The sequence below is a fragment of the Schistocerca serialis genome, chromosome 3 (assembly GCF_023864345.2).
Source record: "Schistocerca serialis cubense isolate TAMUIC-IGC-003099 chromosome 3, iqSchSeri2.2, whole genome shotgun sequence".
NCBI classification, from domain to species: Eukaryota; Metazoa; Arthropoda; class Insecta; order Orthoptera; family Acrididae; genus Schistocerca; species Schistocerca serialis.
The window spans coordinates 90799013-90819190 of NC_064640.1; the positions used below are offsets into that span (position 1 = coordinate 90799013).

The 20178-nt window shown below is 44.1% G+C and overlaps 1 protein-coding gene across 1 annotated transcript in view; it reads right to left on the reverse strand.

Moving 5' to 3' along the window:
• Window positions 1-20178, reverse strand: part of LOC126470699 (pleckstrin homology domain-containing family G member 7-like) — a 489741-nt gene that overhangs the window by 117167 nt on the left and 352396 nt on the right. The window contains exon 10 of the mRNA XM_050098699.1: window positions 7024-7140. Coding sequence (XP_049954656.1) covers window positions 7024-7140 — 117 coding nt within the window. The remainder of the gene's footprint in view (window positions 1-7023; window positions 7141-20178) is intronic.

The following is a 20178-nucleotide window of genomic DNA, read 5'->3' on the forward strand; positions in this document are numbered from 1 at the left end:
GCCGTGTTGACAGTTCGTGGTGCTCCAGATATCGACGCACTGTCCATGTGGATACTTGTCTTGCTGCAAACAAGGCCAGCCCATTTCCTGACTCAAACCGCGCGAGGTGCCGCAGTGGTTACTACACTGGACTCGCAATCGGGAGGCGGACGGTTCAATTCCGGATCCTGCCATTCTGGTTTAGATTTTCCACGATTTCCCTAAACTGCACCAGGAAAATGCCGTGATGGTTGTTTTGAAAGTCAAATCAGATTTCCTTTCCTATGCTTGAAACAGTAGGAGCTTGTACTCCGTCCATAATGACCATAATCTTTTTTTCCTTCTTCCTTCCTAACTGAAGGTACAAGACGTCGCTGTACGAACCTACACGACAGACCGATCAATACGTCTGTCCTCTCGGGCGATAGTCGTGTGGGGTCACTGAGCTCCTGGATGTCGTTGAGTATAGCCCTCCTGAACCTCGGTTCCATGTTTGCATGACAATCGTGTGATTCCGACCAAAACAAGCAACAATATTTTGACAGGCCACGATCGCGCAGTTGTCGAATTCCGACACGTGCTGGTAGACGTTGCTCCCTCTTACATGATGTAAAAGCGATCTCCCTACAAACAAACAAAATTCAGATGCCGTCTGTGACTGAGAAAGATGATAAGTTATCTTAACTTATATATAAGATGCAGACAGAGTCACTCCGATTTATTTTACGTCGTTGCGTTGAAATACAACATTTGAGTATCGAAGCAGATGGTACAATTTATGCCAATTTAACGATTATTCGATTATTGCCTATCACTTTCGTGATGTTGCAGTTTTAATGATGAGTCCTCGCAATTCAATGTTTTCTTTCATCACTTTTGTGATAACTGATATCCATCTCCGTAAGTATTGAAAGCATTAATTCATGATGAGTACACGATTATCATACAACAAATTGTTTCCTTTATCACTTTTGTACGGAGAGATGTTTACCTTAGTAAGTACTGAGAGCATTAATCTATGATGAGAACATGGTTATCAACACAGAATCAAATAAATGTAATAAAGGGGTAAATCAAATAATCGGAAAAAATTGTAATGAAGGAGAAATACAGGGTGCGGCATCAAAACGCACTTACATACTTACTACTCGGCGCAACACTCCTTGAAGGTTGTAGAATCTTGGCTGCCTTGTCACCTACCTCCGTTCTTTACTGTCCACTGGTTTCCTTCTCCAGTTCTTGACCGCCACTGGTTTGAAGCCCTCCTCCATATCTTCAGGCCACCTTTTCCTGGGTCTTCCTCTTCTCCTTCTTCCCTCGGGCTTTCCTATAAACACTTTCTTAACACTTCCAGTTTCTAGCATTCTCTGCCCAGCCCATATTATTCTTCTATGTTTGTTTTTTTACTACAACAGTCATCTGTCCAACAAATGTCTGTAGTTCTGCGTTTGTCCTTTTTCTCCAGCATTTTTCCTCTCTCACTGCCCCAAATATCTTTCTCAAAATATTCCTTTCCCATCTCAATAATCATCCTTTCTCCTTTGTAGTCATCACCCAGCCTTCCGATCCATGCATTGCTAAATGTCTTAATATAGTCAAATATGTTTTGATTTTTGTATTCCTACCACCATTTCTGGAATTGAATATATTCTACAATGAATAATAGCATCGACTTCAACTGCTATCCTTTCGTGAATATCTACTGCTGTCCTGTTACCTTCTGTTATTATCGAACTTAGATATTTAAACTTTTCCAGTCTTTGCTATTCTTTCAAAGTTATTTTTATCATAGCCTCTCCTCTATTCCCCCCAGGATCTTGCATTATGATCTGCTTTGTTTTACCTATATTCACTTCCAGTCCTAACCTTCGCGCTGCTTTTTCCAGTGCTAGATAATTATCCTCTGACATTCTTTGCAATTAATGCCACATCATCAGCGTATACCACCACCTGGACCTGGTGATTAAATATTATTCCCCCTGGGCTTGTTGGCATGTGGCGAATTACCTTCTCTTGTGCTAAGAGTAGCGCAAAGACCACATGTCCCTACCACAGCCCTCTTCCTGTACGGAACTTTCCTGACAACTCTTGCTCTTTTCTGATCCTGCAGATTATTGCATTCATTGTAATTTGTGTCAGCCTCACTAATTTTAGCGGAATTCTTAAATCTTTCCCACTTTGGAAACCTGTATTTGAGCTGGTCAGTGATGGATTGTCAAAGATGCACTTCCTCGGACGACGTAGTGCACAGGGCAGTGGAGTAACCGTGGCTGGCATAGTGGTTCCTTCATCTTCGGAATCAAATCAAAGTCACAAGGACTTAATTCCGGGGAGTATGGTGGATGGTACAGTACTCCCCAGTCCCATCGACTGAACAGAGCAGCCACAGCTTGCGCTCTATGCTCCTGCGCATTGGGTTGGGTTGTTTGTGGGAAGAGAACAGACAGCGAGGTCATCGGTCTCATCGGATTAGGAAAGGACGGGGAAGGAAGCTGGCCGTGCCCTTTGAAAGGAACCATCCCGGCATTTTCCTGGAGCGATTTAGGGAAATCAAGGAAAACCTAAATCGGGATGGCCAGACGCGGGATTGAACCGTCGTCCTCTCGAATGCGAGTCCAGTGTACTAGCCACTGCGCCACCTCGCTCGGTTCCCGCGCATTGTCATGCAAAATGATGGGTGGGTTGCGCAGAAAGTGTCGCCGCTTCTTTCGCAAAGCTGGTCGCAGTTGATGCTCCAAAAACGAACAGTAATACGACTTAAGTCTTTGTGACTTTGATTTGATTCCGAAGATGAAGGAACCACTTCGTGGCATTCGCTTCAGAACTGTTCCAGAGATTCGACAGGCAGTAGACCGCTTCATTCGCACCGTCAACAGAACAGGCTCTACTAACGGTTTATTACGCCGTCCACATCGCTGGCAACGGGTTCTACACAATTCTGGTGACTACTTTGAAGGACAGCAACAGATGCAAACATGTAACTCTTTTGTATCGGTTGTGAGTAAATAGTTGCCACTATTTAAGTTCCAACCGGCGTATACTCTTCTTCTTTCCCTATTTTTATATTCGGATCCCAAGGTTCATTTTGGGATCGTGCCTTCGAACCTTGCTGATTTTCTCCTCTAGTTTGAAGTAAAAGGCATGCTTCTATTTATCATCCGAATCGTCTATAAGGGCACAGGTAAACATCACCGTAACACTGAAAAATGTTGTCCTAAATCTCAAAGAATACAATCTGTCTGTAATTGTTTTGAAACCTATATCTCTGCCTTCATTGAGCTACGTATAAGAAAGCCAGTACCGTGATGGCCTGTGTCCCTTCCACTAGACGTCAGTACATGTTCCCCCAGTGCAGTCAATTCCTGTCCTTTCCACCTTATTTTTCATAGTGCAACTATTTCCACTTCATACTTACCCATTTATTTTCTAATTTCTTGCAATTTTCCAGGTGTCCTAAGTTTCCTCATATTCCAGGTGGCTATCATGGTATCCATTTGGCTTCCCATTAACCTTTTTCCTTGGCAGGTCATTATTCTGTAACCCGTATCCTTCCGATGTTGATGTGTGGCATTTTACTGGATGTGGTTGTTAGCCACACGCCAAACCCCCGACCTGGAAGACTAGGATTTTCCTTTTGGGTTTACTCCCCTCGGGGGTTTGGCTTCCCTACGCCTGCCGAGCCCCAGAGCCCTGCCCCCCTCCCACCCTTCCCAGTGCAGACGGTTAGTCTGGCTCCTCTGTTGAGGTTCGACTGCAGCCGTGCATAATTTTCGTGTGTTCGTGCACATTCTCTACTCCATACTGGACGCTGTTGCGCACAATTCACACGCGTGGGTGGAGGAAGTGTTCTCTTCGTGAGCAGAGAAAACACCTATATTACAGGTCGCCTGTTCCTCGCATCCCATGGTTCTGCACTGACAATGTGGGCGTTTAAATAATCTGTTTGGGCTAGTATATAAGGCCTAATCTTCAAAGAGATGAAATTTACTCATTCAATTTTGTCAGAATAAGGGCTGCCGTCTTTTGAAGCTCATTGTTTATTCTCTTCATAACATTTCTGACCGCAGCTACACATTAATTTTCCCATTCCTGTTGTAGTCCTTGATGTCGAGGTAGATATTGTTCCATTTACTACAACTTAGAGCGGTGTGTAGCTTTGTTTTTGTACCACATTGTTCCGTTAAGCAGCTTATCTGCTTGGGTAGCTCTTGCTGTTTCCGCAAGGAGTAACTATTTCGCAGTTCCTTGATTGATATCAGTGGCCCTGCAAGTCTCTCGAACGATGTATGTAGGAGGGCTACACATTACTGAAAGTACTTTATACATGTATAACTACAAGTAATACATTGCTTACAACTGAACGTCGTCTGTTAGAAACAGTGCGTTCTCCATCGACAGCAGACTTCTTCGTTGGGACTGCCACGAGAGGTCTTTTTATTCCATGAGTGTTAATATTGCTCAGCGGATCGCCCGAACCACTGGGAGTGTTTTTAACTGAAGTGGGATACATTTGAATGCCACGGACAGCTAGGGAGACAAGGACAGGTCTCCGCTTTCTTCAGTAGGCCTTATACACTGAAGAGCCAAAGAAACTGGTACACCTGCCTTCTGTCGTGTAGGGCCCACTCGAGCACGCAGAAGTGCCGCAACACGACGTGGCAAGCGCTCCACTGATGTCTGAAGTAGCGCTGGAGGGAATTGACACCATGAATCCTGCAGAGCACTCCATAAATCCGCAAGAGTACGACGGGGTGGAGATCTCTTCTGAACAGCACGTTGCAGGGCATCCCAGATATGCTACTTAATGTTCATGTCTGGGGAGTTTGGTGGTCATCGGATGTGTTTAAACATAGAAAAGTGTTGCTGGAGCCTCTCTGTAGCAATTCTGGGCGAATGGGGTGTCGCATTGTCCTGCTGGAATTGCCCAAGTCCGTAGGAATGCACAATGAACATGAATGGATGCAGATGATCAAACAGGATACTTACGCACGTGACACCTATCAGAGTCATATATAGAAGGGTCAGGGGTCCCGTACCTCTTCAACTGCACACGCCCCACACCGTTACAGAGCCTCCACCAGCTTCAACAATCCCCTGCAGACATGCAAGGTCCATGGATTCATGAGGTTGTCTCCATACCCGTACACGTCTATCCGTTCGATACAATTGAGACTCGTCCGACCAGGCAACTTGTTTCCAGTCATCAACTGTCCAATGTCGGTGTTGACGGGCCCAGGAGAGGCGTAAGGCTATATGTCACGCAGTCATCAAGGGTAGACGAAAGGGCCTTAGGCTCGGAAAGCCCATATCGATGATATTTCGTTGAATGGTTCACACGCTGACACTTGTTGATGGCCCAGCATTGAAATTTGCAGCAATTTGCGGAAGGGTTGTACTTCTGTCACACTGAACGATTCATTTCATTCATCGTTGGTCCCGTTCTTGCAGGATCTTTTTGCGGCCGCTGCGATGTCGGAGATTTGATGTTTTACCGGATTCCTAATATTCACGGTACACTCGTGGAATGGTTGTACGGGAAAATATCCACTTCATCGGCACCTCGGAGATGCTGTGTCCCATCGCACGTGAGCCGACTATAACACCAAGTTCAAACTCACTTAAATCTTGATAACCTGCCATTGTAGCAGCAGTAGTCGATCTAACAATTGTGGCAGACACTTGTTGTCTTATATGAGCATTACCGACCGCAGCGCCGTATTCTGCCTGTTCACATACCTGTATTTTTGAATACGGATGCCTATATTAATTTCGTAGTCGCTACAGTGTACAACTGAGGTGCTTCAGGTTCTCCCGTAGCTGCGCAGTAACAACTGTTTCTCTTCGTCAATCCACCCCACCGACAAGTAGCACGCCTTGAGGTTCAAGAATTTTATTTTTGTTATTACAGATCCGGGGAGTTAAACCAAGATCTCTGTTCCCTCTGACACACAACGTTCCATCGCCGCGCCGCATGGTGGTCGCTCAAACATGCACAGAGGTAGCGGTCAGAGAGGACTGGCAGCGCTAACCACTCCCCAGCTCCGAAGACACGGTTTCGCCAAACTCACACCCAGCCGAAGACACTTTTATTTGGCACGACCCAGGAAGCGATGTCGCTTATCGTATGTCACGGAAGTCGAGAGCATTGCTCCCCGGCACGCAATACAAGTGATTTGATGGCTTTTGACTTGTTCTTTTTGGTTTTAGATTCTTCAACATGTATTTCTCCTCCTGAGTCAACGATGGGATCTTATCACGTGTGATACATTCTTTAGTTGTTCCGTGTCTGCTTGTAGAAGAAAACGTGTGGCTTTTGATGTAAGGTTTTCTGCAACATTTGATGTAGACGTGGGGGAACAACTAATTTTGTACCAAGTTCACCACTGCAAGTGCACTTCTAGGTGCAGGTATTACTGCTGGTTTTAGTTGAGAATGTCTGTATATCAAAACCCTACTTCTGAAGAGTCGTTTTGGCCACAAAAACTTAATGTATTATAAATGTACACTGAGTTTAATGATTGGTTTCAAAGTATGACACCCACTTTCTGACCCTAGTCTCTTTAATCTTCTTCTCTCACTTTTTTTTTTAAATCAAGAAATGCCTGACACTCACAACTGCAAAAAGCATGGTCGGATGAAAAGTTAACGCAGAAATGAGGGAAATGAACATCGAAGTTCCCTTTCCATGTACATGTTCTTTATATTTTCTGCATGTTGCACATTAATTGTACGCCATGTTGGTGTGTGTGTGTGTGAGCGTGTTTTCGATTTACGCGTATGTGGTGGCTGAATAGATGTGTCCCAGACGAATAAAAAATGAAATTACAGTCAACGGTTCAACTTATACTGCAAAAAAGCAATAAAAGTTTGAAGAATTCAGATCCAAAGTGCTTTCCTTTATAGTCAAATAAATTTTTTAATAGTAGGTAAGAAAATCACTATTGCGAAGACATATATGGGTTGAAAATAAATGAAAAAGGTCTTAGTTTTCGCGGATTTGTTCATCATTTCTCTAATAAAATAGAAATAGCATGATAGGCTTACCTTTTCGAACTCGCAGAATTCCACATGCCTTCTTAGGGTCTCTAGATAATTTAGAGCATTGATGTAATTCAGTGCATAACAGTGGTATGCTTGTGAGACTGAATCAGCCTGCGAACTCTGGAAAGGAAAATAAGAACTTCTGTGAGTGTCTGTAAGTTACTTTAATGCGTGTTGCTTCAGCGGAGGAAAAAGGTACTTTCTTAAGGTTGTTAAAATTTTTGCTTTAGTGGAACTAAGTTTTAATCCGTGTCTGTTTACGGTTGCTGCACGAGCTTTGTGTGCTGCTTCTTGTTACCTTAACGAGGTGCGCAGGCGTAGCACAGCGAAGTTCCTCCTCTGGAGTGTTAACACATGTTGTCTCAAAATATACAACAAATGTTTTAACATACTTTTAAAGGGACGGCACCTGAAGTAAAAGAGATGTGTTGTATCTACTATAAAGAAGCAGTACATCTTCTTCCGTATGCTCATTTGACTGGGCTATAATTGTTAAACTGATGATACAAAAAGAACAGATTACCGGTTCGAGTGACTACTTTTGCGGTACTTCCAACTAAAAAGCCTTTACTAGTAAATTGTTTAAATTACGTTCAGTTTAATTTCAGTCACATGGCCTAATTGCTTATTTTTTCTTTTAGGTTTTGGTGGTACATCCTAGTAAGTGTAAAGGGTTTTTCTTAATGCTATCTTGGGTCTGGTCACCCCAATAAAAAGTGTGTTTGTCGTAGATGGGGTATTTTAATTTTATTTATTTTCATTTTGTCAGGAAGGCTCAAACTAATGAACTAATTAAGAGGTCGGATGCGGTATTTCTTATTGCGTGAACAAAACATTCGATTCGGCTTGCAGATCACGAAGAATTAAACATACTTTTAGACAGTGTAGAATATTCTGGTGTATGTCTACGAGCTTTGCAAACTCTGCACACGATAATAGAGGTAAGAATGTAAGTGCTGTTGGAACGACTAACTCGCATAATGTAAACCACTAAATGATCTTCATGGAGACGAAAATTGTCCAGGAAGGACTCACTAGTGTCACTGGCATACGGGACATTAACAGTTAGTGAATGCCGTCCGCGTACCCTATAGCCGTTTCCATTGGTGCAAAGGTCCATCTGTCCAGCAACACTTCCATGGGAAAACCTATCGACTATGAGGCTTGATACAGTATCGTAATCTGTCGCATGAAGAAACGAAGCCATACCCAACTTTACCAGTCTAAGATATTATTCGCACGACTACGTAACGGTATCGTGCTGCTGCTGAGATGAACACTATGAGCCAATAGATATGCAGGCCATTATCACCGAATTGGTTGGCATATCGTAAGAGCTTCTAGGAGCAGATATCGATCAATCCTGAATTTATTGGATAGCCTTAACGACAAGAACATCTGAGGACTATCTCGGCCTAGTTAGCTTCCATTCTGAAGACTATTGTAAACGGCACGTATCCAGGCAATGCGTTTCTGCCCCATAGTGTAGCAGTGATGTTAATATTCTGTCGAAAAAAAATTGCAAAGTCCTCAGTAACAAGGTTCATTTTATTGACAAGTGAGCTGACAGGTACTTCATCATTATAGGAGTATATGATAAAAAATTTAGAACAAATTAACCACGCATTTCACAGTAAACTGCTCCCAAACAGTGGCATCAATACGCAGTGTAGTGTACCCCCTTCTGGCAGCAACGAAAGCCTGTAGTTTCGCATGTAAACGATAATAAAGGTGCCAAATGGTATCCTGCGGTAGATTGTCCCAAGCATCTTGCGCCTTTTGTTTCAGTTCGGTAATGGTTTTCGCAGGCACGGTTGAACGAGTAAGCTGCCGCTTCATCATGTCGCATTCATGTTCAATTGGCGTGGGATTTGGCAATCTTGATGGCCAAGGCAGATGATGTACACTACGAAGACCGCGTTGCGTCACAGCAGCCTTATATGAACGTGCATTGTCCTGCCGGAAAAGCACATCGCCTTCTTTTCGTAGAGAAGACAATAACACAGGGATACCGGCCTGTGCAATGTAGCGGGCATTGATTATTTTATCACACAGAACTACCAAATGTGACAGCGAGTTGTAACTCATGATACCACACATCACGAATCCTGGAAGGGACCTGTCTGTCGTGGGCGAATGTTCTCTGAAGTAGCAGCTCACCATGCCTACACTACGCGCATGTACGTCCAACACTCGCATGCAGAAGAATCCTACTGTCGTCACTAAAGCAAACACGGCGCCATTCCATTCTCCAGTCAATTCTTTCACGACACCAGAGCAGCCTTGCTTAACAGTCTCGTGGTGTCGTTGATATCCTGTCCGCCCCCGATAGCTGAATGGTCAGCGTGACGGATTGTCAATCCTCTGGGCCCGGGTTCGATTCCTGACTGGGTCGGGGAATTTTCTGCGCCCAGGGACTGAGTGTTGCGCTGTCGTCATCATCATCCTATCATCCTCATTGACTGCAGGTCGCCGAATTGGCGTCAAATTGAAAGACCGGCACCTGGCGAACGGCCTGCCCAGCGGGGGCACCTAGCCATACGATTGATAAAATAAGTGATATCCTGGACAGAGGCCAGGCCACGGTTTCTAACGGTCCGTGATCACACAACAGGTGCAACATACTATATCCATGGGTAGTCGGATATCGGTGGCATGTGGGAACTCCGGAAGCCAGCAGGCGGGACACCCCAGACTAAAGATAGACGAGCGAAACGTGACAGGCAGACTGCGGGCAGGACAACAGACCAGGACAAGGAGAAAGACCCTAGACGACAACGAGACACTAAGCGCAACCTTCGCCACAACGTTGACAACGCCAAGAGCAGCGGAGAGACAAATCTAAGAAGCGACCAAAGGGAGTAACTGGCTGCCAAGCAAGGTAGCTATCAAGTGGTCCTAGTATAATGTAGATAGATCCGACAATATTAAGCGCGAACGCTGAACTGACCAGCTGTCCGAGCTGCAGCCGCCTATACACTAAAGCGACAAAAAATCGTGGGATACGGATATGCACATATACAGATGGCGATAGCATCGCGTAAACAAGGTATAAAAGGACAGTGGATTTGGGTAGCTGTCATTTGTACTCAGGTGATTCGTGTGAAAAGGTTTCCGACATGATTATGGCCGCAGGATGGGATTTAACAGACTTTGAACGCAGAATGGTAGATGCACATTCCATTTCGGAAATGGTTGGGGAATTAAATATTCTGAGATCCACAGTGTCAAGAGTGTGCCGATAATACAAAATTTCATGCATTAGTCTCACTATGGACAACGCAGTGGCCGACGACCTTCATTTAACGACAGAGGGCAGCGGCGTTTGCTTAGAGTTGTCAGTGTTAACAGACAAGCAACACTACATCTACATCTACATCTACATTGATACTCCGCAAGCCACCCAACGGTGTGTGGCGGAGGGCACTTTGCGTGCCACTGTCATTACCTCCCTTTCCTGTTCCAGTCGCGTATGGTTCGCGGGAAGAACGACTGTCTGAAAGCCTCTGTGCGCGCTCTAATCTCTCTAATTTTACATTCGTGATCTCCTCGGGAAGTATAAGTAGGGGGAAGCAATATATTCGATACCTCATCCAGAAACGCACCCTCTCGAAACCTGGCGAGCAAGCTACACCGCGATGCAGAGCGCCTCTCTTGCAGAGTCTGCCACTTGAGTTTATTAAACATCTCCGTAACGCTGTCACGGTTACCAAATAACCCAGTGACGAAACGCCGCTCTTCTTTGGATCTTTTCTATCTCCTCCGTCAACCCGACCAGGTACGGATCCCACACTGATGAGCAATACTCAAGTATAGGTCGAACGAGTGTTTTGTAAGCCACCTCCTTTGTTGATGGACTACATTTTCTAAGCACTCTCCCAATGAAACAACGGCAGAAATCAATGTGGGACGAACGAGGAACGTATCCGTTAGGACAGTGCGGTGAAGTTTGGCATTAATGGGCAATGGAAGCAGACCTCTAACGCGAATGCCTTTGTTAACACCGCGACGTGCCTGCAGCGCCTCTCCTGGGATTGTGACCATATTGGTTGGGCCCAAGACTACTGGAAAACCGTCGTCTGGTCAGATGAGTCCCGATTTCAGATGGTAAGAGCTGATGTTCCGGCCTTCACATCAATGCTGGGAGAATGTACGTTTTACAGAACAAAGGGCGCAGTGGGAGTCGGCATTCGAATTTACATATAAATAGCGGCGCGAGATCAACAATAGTTCACAGTCTGGTCGGAGTCCAGGTAGATAATACACACAACAGCAAACTTGCAGCTCCTGGAGAACACGTACGTGTCGGTCATCGAAAAACTGTGAGCGAAATGGAAGAAACAATTCGTCTGACTACCCGGAGACCAAAATGAAATGTAGCTGGTCATAATTGTTTTGGCTCGGGAATGTATTTCTACATCTACATACATATGCCTACTCTGCAGGTTGCATTTAAGTGCCTCGCAGAGGATTAATCGAACCACATTTACACTAATTCTCTATTATTCCACTCTTGAACAGCGCGCGGAAAAAACGGACATCTATCTCTTTCCGTGCGAACTCTGATTTCTCTTATTTTGCAGTGATGATTGTTTCTACCTATGTAGGTCGGCGCCAACAAAATATTTTCGCATTCGCAGGAGAAAGTTGGTGACCGAAATTTCGTGAGATGATCCTGCTCCAACGAAAAACGCCTTTGTAAAAACAAAAACAGACCCCAAATCCCGTATCATGTTCGTGACACTATCTCCTATATTCCTCGATAAAACGAAACTTGAAACTTCCTGGCAGATTAAAACTGTGTGCCGGCCGAGGCTCTAACTCGGGACCTTTGTAAGGATCCTACACTATGCAGCAGTACTACAAAAGAGGATGGACAAGCGTAGTGTAGATAGTCTCCTTAGTAGATCTGCTGCATCTTCTAAGTGTTCTGCGTATAAAACTTGGTTCGCGCTCCCCACAACATTTTCTATGTGTTCTTACCAATTTAAGTTGTTCATAATTTTAATTTCTAGGTATTTAGTTGAATTTACGACCTTTAGGTTAGACTGACTTATCGCGTAACCGAAGTTTAATGGATTCCTTCAGCACACTTTTCATTATTTAGGGCCAACTGACAATTTACGCACGATACAGATATCTTATCTAAATCATTTTGCAAGTGAGTTTGGTCTTCAGATGACTTTGCTAGACGATAAACGACAGCATAATTTTCAAACAACCTAAGACGGCTGCTCAGATTGTCTCCTAAATCATTTATATAGATAAGGAACAGCAGAGAGCCTGTAACACTACCTTGGGAAACGCCATAAATCACTTTCTTTTACTAGATGACTTCCTGTCACTTACTACGAACCTCTCTGACAGGAAACACGAATCCTGTCGCATAACTGAGACGATATCCAACAGCTCGCAATTTGATTACAAGCGCTTGTGAGGTACGGTGTCAAAAGTCTTCTGGAAATCTAGAAATACGGAATCAATTTGAAATCCCTTGTAGACAGCACTCAACACTTCGTGTGGGTAAAGAGCTAGTTGTGCTTCACAAGAATGATGTTTTCTATATCTGTGTTGACTATGTGTCAATAGACCGTTCTCTTTGAGGTAATTCATAATGCAAGAAAACAATATACGTTCCAAAATCCTGCTGCATATCGACGTTAATGATATGGGCCTGTAATTTAAAGGATTACCCCTATTGCCCTTCTTGAATACTGATGTGACCTGCGCATGTTTCCAGTCTTTTGGTACGGGTTTTTCGTGGAGGCAGCGGATGAATCTGATTGTTAAGTATGGAGCTATTGCATCAGCATAATCTGGAAGGAACCTAACTGGTATACAGTTTGGACCAGAAGACTTGCTTTTACTAAATAATTTAACTTGCTTCACTACTCCGATGATACCTACTTGTAAGTTACGCATACTGGCAGTTGTTATCGATTCGAATTCTGCAATATTTAGCCGGCCGGAGTGGCCGTGCGGTTCTAGGCGCTACAGTCTGGAGCCGAACGACCGCTACGGTCGCAGGTTCGAATCCTGCCTCGGGAATGAATGTGTGTGATGTCCTTAGGTTAGTTAGGTTTAATTAGTTCTAGGCGACTGATGACCTCAGAAGTTAAGTCGCATAGTGCTCAGAGCCATTTGAAACATTTTTTGCAATATTTACTTCGTCTTCTTTGGTGAAGGAATTCCGGAAGGCTGTGTTTAGTTATTCTGCTTTAGTAGCACTGTCATCGGTAGTATTTCCATTGCCATTGCACAGAGAAGGCACTGATTGTGTCTTGCCGCTAGTATACTTTACATACGACAAGAATGTCTTTGGATTTTCTGTCAGGGTTCGAGACAAAGTTTCTTTGAGGAAACTATTATAATCATCTCGCGCTGAGTCCTCGTACGTTTGCTTCTGACGAAAATGCAATATCGTTGTTAGATTAGTGTGAGTAAGAAAGGTCTGTCTAAGTGAAGTAAATTCACACTGCCCTACAGACATTCAGTGTTAGTCGTGATGCCAAACATGTTAGTCGCTGGTTGCTATTAAGAGTGCTACGTTACTGCCAAGAACGTTGCTAATGTTAGCGCAGAGACTTTAACAGATGACTTGCTCGCTTGCCGAAAGTAAACAAGTCTTCGTCGCGCTAACATATTGATACCGTATTAGTTCTGTCGAATACTACGAAACTGTTCGCAAGACGTGTCTTATCACTCGGTGTCGGTTTGTGAGCAAATTACATGTTAGATATATCATTTCAACGATGTTTTGTTATAATGGTGAATTAGTTTGCACTTCGCAGGCCATTTAATATAATTAATTTGTAAACCTGGCTGCATGCTGCCCATTTAGTGCTGTGCATGCAGCGTGGCATTACAGTTCAGTTACAGCATGTCTGGACTGGTAGTTGAGGTAAAACGATAAACTTCTCTAATATGACAAAAATCTCGAAGATGGTTACATGCGGTATTACGGCCTGATAGGTAAGATTTTTGAGACTGTGTTGGAACATCTTTCTCCAATGTTCTTCAAATCATCAATTGGTGTTTGACGGAGGGTGCATGATCTCTCAAAAATATTTCCCACAGACCTGTTCCATTCAAGGAAAATACACGGATAGAAAAAGATACGTACACCATTTTATGTCCAGAGTTTCCCTAATTCTCGTGCGGTAGCGTTCTCGCTTCCCACGCCCGGGTTCGATTCCCGGCGGGGTCAGGGATTTTCTCTGCCTCGTGATGACTGGGTGTTGTGTGATGTCCTTAGGTTAGTTAGGTTTAAGTAGTTCTAAGTTCTAGGGGACTGATGACCATAGAGCCAGCCGGAGTGGCCAAGCGGTTAAAGGCGCTACAGTCTGGAACCGCGCGACTGCTACGGTCGCAGGTTCGAATCCTGCCTCGGGCATGGATGTGTGTGATGTTCTTAGGTTAGTTAGGTTTAAGTAGTTCTAAGTTCTAGGGGACTGATGACCTTACAAGTTAAGTCCCATAGTGCTCAGAGCCATTTGAACCATTTGATGACCATAGATGTTAAGTCCCATAGTGCTCAGAGCCATTTGAACCATTTGAACCCTAATTCTATTTCTTAGGCCACTATGCGTGATGTAATATGTTTCTCAACTCATATGGGAACATTAGCTCTGAAGGTTCCGTGCGACGCACACCAGCTTTCTCATAGTGTCTCCCATTGAGATGCTCTCGCGCTGACTGAACAAATCTTTGACGAAACGCAAAGGACTTTCTGAAACTACGGAATGTTAAGAGTGCCAAAATGACAAACGAATGGTTTGGGAGCGACCTCCTTCGCGGTTGAGTTACATGTGCTTGGATTTATACCTGCTTAGAATTCTTACGATAAATCTTAAACTTGTATCTGCCTTTCCCGGTGTTCTGTCAACTGTGCCCACTGAAATTTGCGCCTAGTGTAACTTGTGCTCAGGAGCGGTTGGGGAAAGGGCCACTAATCCCACTCTCTGAACTTTGCAACTTGCCCAGCAGGTAAACGAACCGAGGACTCTTACGTGGTGTTTTAGTTTACAACAAATAATGATGATAAGGAGCTCTGGAGATGCTCAAACACTAACTGTAATGCCCAAATGTTTATAACTGTAAGTGATCATAATTTGTTGTGCTCTCTTTTTCGCCTGAGTCACAATCTTATGTACTTCTGAGAGGGCGTCATATGAAACTCGTTTGATATAAGCATCGTCTTTGGTATCAAGCATTCCTAGGGAATACGTTTGTTTCTTACTTTCATTCTCTTTGTAATATACTGGGAAGCCTCATAGTGGCCACATTGCTTAACGCGGATGGTCGATGTCACTTTCATGTCGAATCTATAAGCACCAAACACACATGGCGCACTAACTGAACACTACGAAAGTTAGAGTCGTACTAAGGGTGTTTGTTCAAGCGGTGATCCACTGGGGTGAACGAAGACATTCAGAGTGCAGATAGGCCATGACTCAGGGGCAGCGTTTCGCCTTGGAAAAAAAAAGACTAGGTAAAAATGACTATCTATATACCTCCGTACGAGCTGTAATTTCTCTTATCTGTCTTCGTGGTCCATACGCGAAATGTTCGTGGGCGGTAATTGAATCACTCTGCATTCAGCTTCAAATACCAGTTTTTTAAATTTTCTCAGATGTGTTCCACGAAAAGAACATCGTCTTCCCTCTAAGGTTTCCAGATTACGTTCACGGAGCATCTCCGTGAACCTACTGGTAACGAATCTAGCAACCCCACTCTGATCTGCTTCGATTTATACCTTTAATCGAACCTGGTGGGGATCCAGAACACTCAAACAGTTCACATTAGTGTTTTATACGTGGTCTCGTTTACAAACGAACCACACTTTCCTATAATTCTCTCAATAGACTGAATTCAACATATCCCTTTCCTACTATCGCCGTTACGTGCTCGTTACATTTCATATCGCTTTGCAACGTTACACCCTGGTATTTAATTGACAAGACTGTCAAATAGTACACTACAGATGATGTATTCGAACATTGTCTTGTATCCTGCTATAGTCACTCGACGGTATCAGCTTCCCGTACACCACTCCATCATCAGAAAACAGCCGAAGACTGCTGTTCCCCTGCCCGTCAGATCATTAATGTACGCTGAAGAGCCAAAGAAACTGGTACACCTGCCAAATATCGTGTAGGGCACCCGCGAGCTCACAGAAGTGCCGCAACACGACGTGGCATGGATCCACTAATGTCTGAAGTACTGCTGGAGGGAATTGACACCGTGAATTCTACAGAGCTGTCCATAAATCCGGAAGACTACGAGAGAGTGGAGATCTATTCTGAACAGCACGTTGCAGGGCATCCCAGATATGCTCAATAATGTTCATATCTGGGGAGTTTGATGGCCAGCGGAAGTGTTTAAGCTCAGAAAAGTGTTCCTGGAGCCACTCTGTAGCAATTCTGAACGTGTGGGGTGTCCCATTTTCCTGCTGGAGTTGTCCAAGCTCTTCGGATGCACAATGGACATGAATGGATGCAGGTGATCAGGCCGGATGCTTACTTACGTGTCACCAATCAGAGTCATATCTAGAAGTATCAGGGGTCCCATACTCTAACTGCACATGCCCCACACCATTACAGAGCCTCCACCAGCTTGCACAGTCCCCTGCTGACATCCAAGGTGCATAGATTCATGAGGTTGTCTTCATACCCGTACACATAAATCCCCTCGATACAATTTGAAACGAGAATTTTACGACCAGGCAACATGTTTCCAGTCATCAACAATTCAATGTCGGTGCTGACGGGCCCAGGTGGGGCGTAGAACTTTGTGTCTTGCAGCCGTCAAGGGTACACGAGAGGGCCTTCGGCTCGGAAAGCCAATATCGCTAATGTTCCGTTGAAGAGTTCGCACGTTGACCCTTGATGATGGCCCAGCTTTCAAATTTGCAGCAGTTTGCGGAAGGGTTGCACTTCTGTCACGCTGAACGATTCTCTTCAGTCGTCGTTGGTGCCGATCTTGCTGGATCTTTTCCCAGCCGCAGCGATATCGGAGATTTGATGTTTTATCTGATATTCACGGTATATTCGTGAAATGGTCGTACGGGAAAGTCCCCACTTCGTCGCTACCTCGGAGATTCTGTGTTCCATCGCTTGTGCACCGACTATAACACCAAATTCAAACTCACTTAAATCTTGATAAGCTGCCATTGTAGCAGCAGTAACCGATCTAACAACTGCGCCAGACACTTCTTATCTTATATAGGCGTTACTGACCGCAGCGCCGTATTCTTGCTGTTTCCATACTCACATACCCAGGAACCTATTACGTAAGCTCGTATCTTCGTTAACAGTTTGCGGTGAGGCACCATGTCAAACTCTTTCCGAAAATCTAGGAATATGGATTTGCCTATTGCTCTTTATCCATAGTTCGCAGGATATCATTTGAGTAAAGAGCAAGCTGAATTTCGCACGAGCCATGCTTTCTAAAACCGTATTGATTTATGGAAAGGAACCTCTTCCGCCTCAAGGACTGAAGAATTCTGCAGCAAACCTATGTTAAGGATATTCATCTGTAATTCTGTGGGTTCATTCTCTTACCCTTCTTGTATGTAGAAGTCTCCTGCTCTTTTTTCCAATCGCTTGGGACTTTGCATTGGGCGAGAGATTCGAGATAAATGCAAGCTAAGGAAGGGGCCCATGTGCCCGCCCGGTTTGCCGCGCGCTGTAACGCACTGCTTTCCGGGCGGGAAGGCGCGCCGGTCCCTGGCACGTATCCGCCCAGCGGATTAGTGTCGAGATACGATGTGCCGGCCAGTCTGTGGATGGTTTTTGGGCGGTTTTCCATCTGCCTCGGTGAATGCGGGCCGTTTCCCCTTATTTCGCCTCAGTTACACTATGTCGGCGACTGCTGCGCAAACACTTTCTCCACGTACGCGTACACCATCATTACCCTACCACGCAAACACTGGGGTTACACTCCTCTGGTGTGAACGTTCCCGGGGGGTTCACTTGGGGGCGTACTGCACACTAACACCATGTTCGGTGTGGGGCAGCGGAGGGGTGAGTGGACTGTTGTAGATTGTTGTGGAATTGTGTACCGCTGAGGCTACGGCGGGGACGAAGCCTCTCCGTCGTTTCTAAGTCCCCAGTTCCATATAATACAGTACAATACAAGGGGCCCACGCCCTCTGTCTTTCCCACAGACAGACTTCTGTGGCTATTCAGCATGTGTTCCTAGATACCTCACGATTGTAACTGATTCCACTGATTCCAGCGTGTCGATGCCGATGGTGTTGTCAGACGATATCGGGTCTTATCGTCTTTTCACGCGCATTACGTAAAATTTATTTATGAGGAAGTCAAGTTGTAACAACAACAACAACAACGACGCAGTACTATTGTACATATAAGTTATTTTTTTTCCATCTGATTTTTCGATAAACTAGTGTAATTGATGTTCTGCTTTCATTTCTTTTTTGTTTCATGCCATTGTGTTACGAAAACTGTAAACGAGTTTCAATGTGAAAATTAATGTTTATGTCAAATGTCAAGCAATATTGTAACAAATGTTGAAACTGTTGTAAGATGTTTAAAATTGTAATTGTGCGTCTGGTCCATACGTAGGCAATGTGTTAGGATATGTGGAATGCAAAACCTCGGGTGAATACCCTGTCTGTAAGGGAGCGGTAAAAGGTGGATGGCAGGGGAGCGCGGGAAAATGCACGCGGGCGTTGTACGGCACAACGGGCTCAGCAGTAGTAGTTCGAGTTTGACATTGGTCTGAGCAACACCTTCTGGAGCGAGGAGGCTCTCCTGGAAGACGTAGTTTCACTGAGCCTCGGGTATACTGTTCCAACGCCCACACAGCATGGCAAAATTCCATAGGCACTAAACGGAAAAGTATTGCGACGCTAAGAAGAATTAAAGTGCCGATACGTCAAGAGCCATAGCTGTGGTTGTATGTGTGCTCTGTGCCTCGCCATCTCGCCGCCGCCAACCGCCGCATCGATTAAAGCAGGTTGAACCTTTTAGTACTGTATTCGTATGGACCATAGAGTGAACTGTTCAATAATAACCTAAAGTTTACCAGAACTTTCCCCTCATTTAATTATCCTCACAACTGTGTCCCGAAATGAAAAATTAAATTTTGTGTTAATAATAATTACTTGCAGACCTAGTTATGTTAGAATGTGTTTAAAGAACTGTTTTGTTAATGAACCAGTAAATGGATAACGAAGGTCTAACGAAGTTGAAAGATAACTTTAATATTGATACAGTAATGAAGTTTAATTATTTAGAAACAGATATAAAGGTAATTAAATGAGAAGCAAATAAGATAAAACGTGTAGTAACTCATATACTGGAAATCTTGAACGCATGATAATTTCAGTAATCAATTTTTTTAATATAGTGATCATAACAGTTTCAGGGTTCCCCCCCCCCCCTCCCCCTTTTATTCATTTGAATTCTGAAGTGTTCCACATTGGTTTGACCAGCAAAAGTTAAAGTCAATATATAAGTCAAAATTTATCAGTGTTTTATCTTTATCAAAATTGACATTTTGTGTGTGTCACGAAAGTGCTATTGCTAGGGTAACCTATGCCCGATTGTAATCAGATCAATAGACAGTACGAAGTTTTGTAGTATACATTATAGTGTAGTGTTATATATTCATGGTTTTTCAATATCAGGACAGAACGTGAAACTATCAGTTCAATAGATTTTCTGGTTCTAAAATTTTACTATATTATGCAGTGTTACTACTTGTTGTTTTGCATGAATATACACCAACTTGTACAGGGAAGAAACTCAGTTAATGCCTAATTAGGCTGGCGACCGTATTATTATTAAATTGGTAGCATCTTCCGTGTTGCTTTTGGTCCATCCTAACGTGTAGTTGCATTTTGAACTTACTTGACGGATCATTGTTATTACAGAGTGGGTGGAAGTCTGATTTGCCACCATTCAGGTACACGCGGTCGATATCTATATGAAAATCCTGTCTCATAGGGTGAACCCCGCTCACTTACCATAGTACAGGCTTTAATGAGTATTGTGTGCCCCACGCGCACGTTACAAAGTGCCAGTCTTATTTCTGTGCATTAGTCCTCAACGATTCTTTAAGTCTGAAATGACATGCTCCCTATTCCGACGACATAGGACAGTTTGCAGTTTCAGCGACCTACGTTAGACT